The sequence below is a fragment of the Bison bison genome, unplaced genomic scaffold (genome assembly GCF_000754665.1).
Source record: "Bison bison bison isolate TAMUID 2011002044 unplaced genomic scaffold, Bison_UMD1.0 scf7180017864163, whole genome shotgun sequence".
In the NCBI taxonomy this organism is placed as follows: Eukaryota; Metazoa; Chordata; class Mammalia; order Artiodactyla; family Bovidae; genus Bison; species Bison bison.
The window spans coordinates 3314385-3322826 of NW_011494735.1; the positions used below are offsets into that span (position 1 = coordinate 3314385).

General features: G+C 39.1%; 1 protein-coding gene across 4 annotated transcripts in view; it reads right to left on the minus strand.

The window, feature by feature from the left end:
* Positions 1 to 1219: 1219 nt before the first annotated feature.
* RAB3IP (RAB3A interacting protein) overlaps positions 1220 to 8442 on the minus strand; it is a 56536-nt gene continuing 49313 nt past the window's right edge. For 3 of the 4 annotated variants that reach the window (XM_010841524.1, XM_010841526.1, XM_010841525.1), the window contains exons 9-11: positions 7546 to 7645; positions 7391 to 7460; positions 1220 to 1574 (exon numbers count right to left, since the gene is read on the minus strand). In XM_010841524.1, coding sequence (XP_010839826.1) covers positions 1492 to 1574; positions 7391 to 7460; positions 7546 to 7645 — 253 coding nt within the window. In that variant the 3' untranslated portion in view covers positions 1220 to 1491. The remainder of the gene's footprint in view (positions 1575 to 7390; positions 7461 to 7545; positions 7646 to 8442) is intronic. The other variant, XM_010841529.1, reaches the window with a different exon arrangement.

Below are 8442 nucleotides of genomic sequence, written 5' to 3' on the forward strand. Positions count from 1 at the left end.
CCAAACACAATTAATTAAACTATGCTAACTCCAGTACTTTGGCCACCTCATGCGAAGAGTTGACTCATTGGAAAAGACTCTGATGCTGGGAGGGATTGGGGGCAGGAGGAAGGGGACGACAGAGGATGAGATGGCTGGATGGCATCACTGACTCGATGGACATGAGTCTGAGTGGACTCCAGGAGTTGGTGATGGACAGGGAGGCCTGGCGTGCTGCGATTCATGGGGTTGCAAAGAGTCGGACACGACTGAGTGACTGAACTGAACTGAACATCCTAAAATCAAAACCTTATGGTGATTAAGCTTTGTAGAATATTTAAGTAAAAAAAAAGGTCTACTTTTTGTTTCAGAAATGTATATATGTAGGTAGAAAATATCTGAAAACCTATTCTTCAAAAATATGGAGTGGCTTTCACTAGACGGAGACACTAAAGTAGTTTCTTATTTCTTTTTGCTTTTCTGTACTTAACTGTATGCAGGAGATGTAAGAGACGCATGTTTGATCCTTGGGTCAGGAGCACCCCCTGGAGGAGGGCAAGGAAACTCCAGTATTCTTGCCTGGAGAACTCCATGGACAGAGGAGCCTGGTAGACTATGGTCCATGGAGTCACAAGGAGTCAGACACAACTAACGTGACTTAGCATGCATGCATGCATCATGAAACTATTTACTCTTAGTTTCTCCATGCAATTTGTTTTATAATTTGAAATTTATAAATCAAGAGGTTCTATGATCAGTCGATCCTTTGCAGGTATCACTCTTTCAATCCACATCCCTTACAACTCCCTGGAGGACACATCATATTATCTTTATGTCCTTTCAGTGATTACTCAGCGCTCAACGAATATAAAGTACAGATGCATCACATCAAGATGCCAAAAGAATGCATCTCTAGGATAAAATGTGACTGTCTTCTATCTGATATATTTAAATTAATCACCACAACAATGGGATTCTTTAAATTAGAACCAAATGATTAAAACAGATAACTTTCTTTTCAGAAGAAGTCTTTCTTTAAGTAAAGTCTTTTCTTTTAATCCTAACATATAAAAACAGACAAAAATAGTCATTCTAGTGGGTGTGGGGGGAGGAAGGTGATCCTGTCCACTTAGCCTTCTTCCTTGTCCTTCATAGGCTGCTGCACAGTTTGAAAATTACAGTTCAAATTCAAATGACCCTACGCACCATGTCAGAGCTAGAAGAGAAAGCAAAAACACACTCAATTTAACGTTTATTTATTTAGCTATTTTTTGCAACTATAAATTACAATCACTAGTACACCTGTAATTCTTTATAGTGTGTTCAACTAAAGAATAAGCAAACACAGCATAGGTCAGTTTAAAAAGAAATCACAGTACTTCTTAGTATAATCTGCAAAAGAGGGAAAAAGTCTTGGACCCGCTGCTTGGAAATAAATATCAAGTAACCGTAAAAATATTCAGCCATTTTCCAGGTCTTCAGGGAGGTTCATGGATGGTCCCAGGCAGAACATTAGAGTTCCTCTTTGAAATAGCCCAGCTTTGCCAATGACATCTCTTTTCTCAACTGCATAACTTCCCAAAACATTTGGTCAACTACACAAACAGAAAAGAGGGACACATAAATCATAAAATATCATCTTAATTATTTTTTGTTTCAATGAAAATTTAGGATTAGTTGAAATGCCAACTGGACACTTCTAATGATGTACCTAGTGCTTAACATCCTATCACTGTTTCACACTAACTTTTCCATGTACTTCTGAGCATTCCAGTTTTATTAATGAATATATTTACTGCTTTTTCCATCACAATTTGTTAGATATTATCAATGACTACCATGGTAGACATTTCAGTGTCCTGTGTAACTGGCAATGTTGCTGCCTTCTTGAGTAACTATTCTCAATGCTCAATTGTGCAAGAGTTATCATCTCACTTATGGATCTTCTTGCTTAGTTTGCTATATCTTGGCCATTTTTCACTTTTCATTACAACTAACACAGTAAATAGGAAAAAAGGAAAACACGAGACAGTCCAAAGAACTTTAGTAACATTCTTTGTAATGACAAGGAAAGGTTCTGTGTACAGCTCACTTAGAAATAAAAATAAATCCAGAGGATAAGCTATGAATTTCTATTATCTCTGCTTCTGTAAGTCCCCTCTATTAAGTGGGGAAAAGTTGGCTCTGTTTTAGATTATAAAAGGTCTCCCTCTGACATATTATCAGATTAGACTGATTCAGATCAGTGGTTCTTAACCAGGGAGATTCTGCCCCCCAGTGTGCATATGGCAATGTCTGGAAATGTTTTTCACTATTCGTGTCTAGTGAGTAAAGCCCAGGGATGCTACTAAAACATCCTACAATGCACAGGACAGCCTCTCTCAATAAAGAATTATCCAGCTTAAAAGAGTAATAGTACCAAGACTGAGAAACCCTGCTTTACATTTAGCTGCCTTAAATCCTTTTCAGCACAAGGCACAGATAATAAACAGAATGTAAAATCAATAATAATTTACTACAAACCCACTCAGTATATAATGTGTACCAAATACTGTGAAATAAGAGTAAGAGAAGCCAGAGAAGACATCACTTTCATCACTATCAATCCCTACCACTTATGACCCTTTCTTCCCATAAAGTAGAGTACTTTTCATTTGTCCCTACAAAAACTCTTTTTTAACCAGGAGAAAAAATATGCTTGACAATTTGGCACAAATCATCTGTTCTTAAGCTTAAATAGTATTACCTACCACCAGATATTAAAAAAGATTTCCATTTTATTAAAGTCAGAAAAAGTCAGTTCAGTCACTCAGTTGTGTCCAACTCTCTGCGAGCCCATGGACTGGAGCACGCCAGGATTCCCTGTCCATCACCAACTCCCGGAGCTTGCTCAGACTCATGTCCATTGAATCAGTGATGCCATCCAACCAGCTTATCCTCTGTCGTCCCCTTCTCCTCCTGCCTTCAATCTTGCCCAGCATCAGGGTCTTCTAATGAGTCAGTTCTTACATCAGGTGGCCAAAGTATTGGAGTTTCAGCTTCAACATCAGTCCTTCCAATGAATATTCAGGACTGATTTCCTTTAGGATTGACTGCTTGGATCTCCTTGCAGTCCAAGGGACTCTCAAGAGTCTTCTCCAACACCACAGTTCAAAAGCATCAATTCTTCAGTGCTCAGCTTTCTTTTTTTTTTTTTTAAATTTTATTTTATTTTTAAACTTTACAATACTGTATTGGTTTTGCCAAATATCGAAATGAATCCGCCACAGGTATACATGTGTTCCCCATCCTGAACCCTCCTCCCTCCCCATACCATCCCTCTGGGTCGTCCCAGTGCACCAGCCCTAAGCATCCAGTATCGTGCATTGAACCTGGACTGGCAACTCATTTCATACATGATATTATATGTATTTCAACGCCATTCTCCCAAATCATCCCACCCTCTCCCTCTCCCACAGAGTCCAAAAGACTGTTCTATACATCTGTGTCTCTTTTGCTGTCTCGTACACAGGGTTATTGTTACCATCTTTCTAAATTCCATATATATGCGTTAGTATACTGTATTGGTGTTTTTCTTTCTGGCTTACTTCACTCTGTAAAATAGGCTCCAGTTTCATCCACCTCATTAGAACTGATTCAAATGTATTCTATTTAATGGCTGAGTAATACTCCATTGTGTATATGTACCACAGCTTTCTTATCCATTCATCTGTTGATGGACATCTAGGTTGCTTCCATGTCCTGGCTATTATAAACAGTGCTGCGATGAACATTGGGGTACACGTGTCTCTTTCAATTCTGGTTTCCTCAGTATGTATGCCCAGCAGTGGGACTGCTGGATCATAAGGCAGTTCTATTTCCAGTTTTTTAAGGAATCTCCACACTGTTCTCCATAGTGGCTGTACTAGTTTGCATTCCCACCAACAGTGTAAGAGGGTTCCCTTTTCTCCACACCCTCTCCAGCATTTATTGCTTGTAGACTTTTGGATCACAGCCATTCTGACTGGCGTGAAATGGTACCTCATAGTGGTTTTGATTTGCATTTCTCTGATAATGAGTGATGTTGAGCATCTTTTCATGTGTTTGTTAGCCATCTGTATGTCTTCTTTGGAGAAATGTCTATTTAGTTCTTTGATTAAAGACAATCTCTTTAACAAGTGGTGCTGGGAAAACTGGTCAACTACTTGTAAAAGAATGAAACTAGACCACTTTCTAACACCATGCACAAAAATAAACTCAAAATGGATTAAAGATCTAAACGGAAGACCAGAAACTATAAAACTCCTAGAGGAGAACATAGGCAAAACACTCTCTGACATACATCACAGCAGGATCCTCTATGACCCATCTCCCAGAATACTGGAAATAAAAGCAAAAATAAACAAATGGGACCTAATTAAACTTAAAAGCTTCTGCACAACAAAGGAAACTATAAGCAAGGTGAAAAGACAGCCTTCAGAATGGGAGAAAATAATAGCAAATGAAGCAACTGACAAACAACTAATCTCAAAAATTTTTAAGCAACTTCTACAGCTCAATTCCAGAAAAATAAATGACCCAAACTCAGCTTTCTTTATACTCCAACCCTCACATCCATACATTAACTACTGGAAAAACCATAGCTTTGACTAGATGGATCTTTGTCAGCAAAGTAATGTCTCTGCTTTTTAATATGCTGTCATAGCTTGGTCGGAGAAGGCAACGGCACCCCACTCCAGTACTCTTGCCTGGAAAATCCCATGGACGGAGGAGCCTGGTAGGCTGCAGTCCATGGGGTCACTAAGAGTCGGACACGACTGAGCGACTTCACTTCCACTTTTCACTTTCATGCATTGGAGAAGGAAATGACAACCCACTCCAGTGTTCTTGCCTGGAGAATCCCAGGAACAGCGGAGCCTGGTGGGCTGCCGTCTATGGGGTCACACAGAGTCGGGCACGACTGAAGCGACTTAGCAGCAAGCTTGGTCATAGCTTTTCTTCCAAGGAGCAAGCGCCTTTTAAATTCATGGCTGCAGTCACCATCCGGAGTGATTTTGGAGCCCCCAAAAATAAAGTCTGTCACTGTTTCCATTGTTTCCCCATCTATATGCCATGAAGTGATGGGACTGGATGCCATGATATTAGTTTTTTGAATGTTGAATTTTAAGCCAAATTTTTCACTCTCCTCTTTCACCTTCAACAAGAGGCTCTTTAGTTCTTTGCTTTCTGCCATAAGGGTGGTATCATCTGCATGTCTGAGGTTTATTGATATTTCTCCTGGCAGTCTTGACTCCAGCCTGATTCCAGCTTGTGCTTCTTCCAGCCCAGCGTTTCTCATGATGTACTCTGCATGTAAGTTAAATAAGCAGGGTGACCATACACAGCTTTGATGTACGCCTTTTCCAATTTGGAAGCAAGTCTGTTGTTCCACATCCAGTTCTAACTGTTGCTTCTTGACCTGCATACAGATTTCTCAGGAGGCAGTTAAGATGGTCTGGTATTCCCATCTCATGAAGAATTTTCCACAGTTTGTTGTGATTCACACAGTCAAAGATTTTGGCATAGTCAATAAAGCAGAAGTAGCTGTTTTTCTTGAACTCTCTTGCTTTCTCGATGATCCAGCAGATGCTGGCAATTTGATCTCTGGTTCCTCTGCCTTTTCTAAATACAGCTGGAACATCTGGAAGTTCATGGTTCATGCACTGTTGAAGCCTAGCTTGGAGAATTTTGTTAGCATGTGAGATGAGTGCAATTGTGTGGTAGTTTGAGCATTCTTTGGCATTGCCTTTCTTTGGGATTGGAATGAAGACTGACCTTTTCCAGTCCTGTGGCCACTGCTGAGTTTTCCAAATTTGCTGGCATATTGAGTGCAGCGCTTTAATAGCATCATTTTTAAGGATATGAAATTCCTTAGAATTCCATCACTTCCACTAGCTTTGTTCATAGTGATGCTTCCCTAAGGCCCACTTGACTTCGCATTTTTATCATTCATAAAAAGTACTGTACAGTTTAAAGACTGCTTGTATGCTCTGCAGCCTTTTTAAATTCAATATTGATTAGAGACAGATTTCACCCCTATTCTTTTAGGCATTAAAACCTAATTACCAAAAAAAACCCAAAAAAACCCTAATTACATGGGATTATAAACAAATGACTGTTTTATATACCAGAGTTTGAAAATGCTAAACTTAAGTTTTTACCAACACAATTAATTCTTCCAAAGGGTTAACATTCACTGGTTTACATTACTAAAACACAGTAGGCTTTTACCAGTTTTTCAGTATAAGAAAATTTTCAGGGTCTAGAAAAAGATAAACAAGAAAATTCTCCACAACTTCAAATACAAAATTGGCATGGACTTGTCCCTAGCTCAGTATCTGCTATTTCTGTTTTAAAACAACCATATGTATTAAAAATATATATATTTTGGAGCTGTCAGGTCATGTTAGTTTCTATGGCTGGTATTTAAGACATCCAACTATAAAACCATAACTGATCATGAAAGACTACAATTAAAAATGCTGCCACCCTGGCACTAGGTTAGCTCTCTGGATATATCATCTACACGTTTCTGTTGATTTAGAAGACAGTGATCTTTACTCCATTCGGAATTACCCTCACAACTACTTTATTAACTCACACGTGAAAGGAGAAAATACAGAAAAAGCTTAGTGCCTTGTGGGCTCCACTAATTAAAATAAGCCTGATCACATTTAGAGCTTGTTCAGTTTTCTTTTTTTTTTTAAACTTTACAATATTGTATTAGTTTTGCCAAATATCGAAATGAATCCGCCACAGGTATACATGTGTTCCCCATCCTGAACCCTCCTCCCTCCCCATACCATCCCTCTGGGTCGTCCCAGTGCACCAGCCCTAAGCATCCAGTATCGTGCATCGAACCTGGACTGGCATCTCGTTTCATACATGATAGTACACACGCTTCAATGCCATTCTCCCAAATCTTCCCACCCTCTCCCTCTCCCACAGAGTCCATAAGACTGTTCTATACATCAGTGTCTCTTTTGCTGTCTCGTATACAGGGTTATTGTTACCATCTTTCTAAATTCCATATATATGTGTTAGTATACTGTATTGGTGTTTTTCTTTCTGGCTTACTTCACTCAGTTTTCTTAAGGAGTATTTTCAATGGGCTTTATGCTCCTCTCACATTTACCATCTGGTTTATCATATATTCCTTAAACGTTAAAACTGATCCTGCTTCAAACTCAAGATTAGAGTAAAATGTGGCAAATCTAAGGATTAAATACAACATGTTTTAAAAGATGCTTTTGTTCCCAAATTCTTCACACATTAGACCTATAAAAGAGATTCAATATACATGTACCAATAATGTTTATTTGAGCATTACTATTATGTCCTATACTTTTTACTTAACTTTCATGCAAATATTTTATAATGAATTGACACTCACCATCTTGCTGTTTCACAAGTCCCTGCTGAATGTACCGAATGTATGTGAAAAAGTTACAGACAGAAGTGATCTGGACCAAAAAGAAAAGAATGTTAAACAGTCAAATGTTTCATGTCAAAGAGAGCTTTATTAAAATTCACGGTTACATTACTTACCCTGTATCTGCAAAAAGGAGAAATGTAGTAGTAGTTGCTTGAGTCCCCTAGTTTAATTCTGTGTTTACAGGACTTGCTCTGACCTGTGAGAGCACATTTTCTGTAAAATAAGGATAAATTTTAGTTTTAAAAAATTAAAAGCATTTTGCCCCTACCTTCTGAACAAGTTACACACTCATTCAGACAACAAATATTTGACAACCTACCCTTTATCAGGCACTCTGTGAAGATGACAAAGACAAAAGCCCTACCCTCTAGGGCTTACATTCTAGTAGAAATTTACAGGCATAGCATTCAGTATGGTTCTAGAAATAAAAGCTAGATGTTTTAATATATGTCCTTGCTCAGTCACTTCAGTCATGTCCAACTCTCTGCGACCCCATGGACCATGGCCCGCCAGGATCCCCTGTCCATGGGATTCTCCAGGCAAGAATACTGGAGTGGGTTGCCATTTCCTTCTTCGGTGATAAAGTATGAAGTAAGTGAAATGAAGTCACTCAGTCATATCCGACTCTTTGAGATCCCTTGGACTGTAGCCTACCAGCTCCTCCATCCATGGGATTTTCCAGGCAAGAGTATTGGAGTGGGTTGCCTTTTCCTTCTCTAATATATGTCCTAACCAGGAACAAAGTTACAAATAAGTAATCAGCTGCAGGGCAGGTCACAGCTTTCCACTGGGACTTCAACTGCAGCCATGAAATTAAAAGACGCTTACTCCTTGGAAGGAAAGTTATGACCAACCTAGATAGCATATTCAAAAGCAGAGACATTATTTTGCCAACAAAGGTTTGTCTAGTCAAGGCTATGGTTTTTCCTGTGGTCATGTATGGATGTGAGAGTTGGACTGTGAAGAAGGCTGAGTGCCGAAGAATTGATGCTTTTGAACTGTGGTGTTGG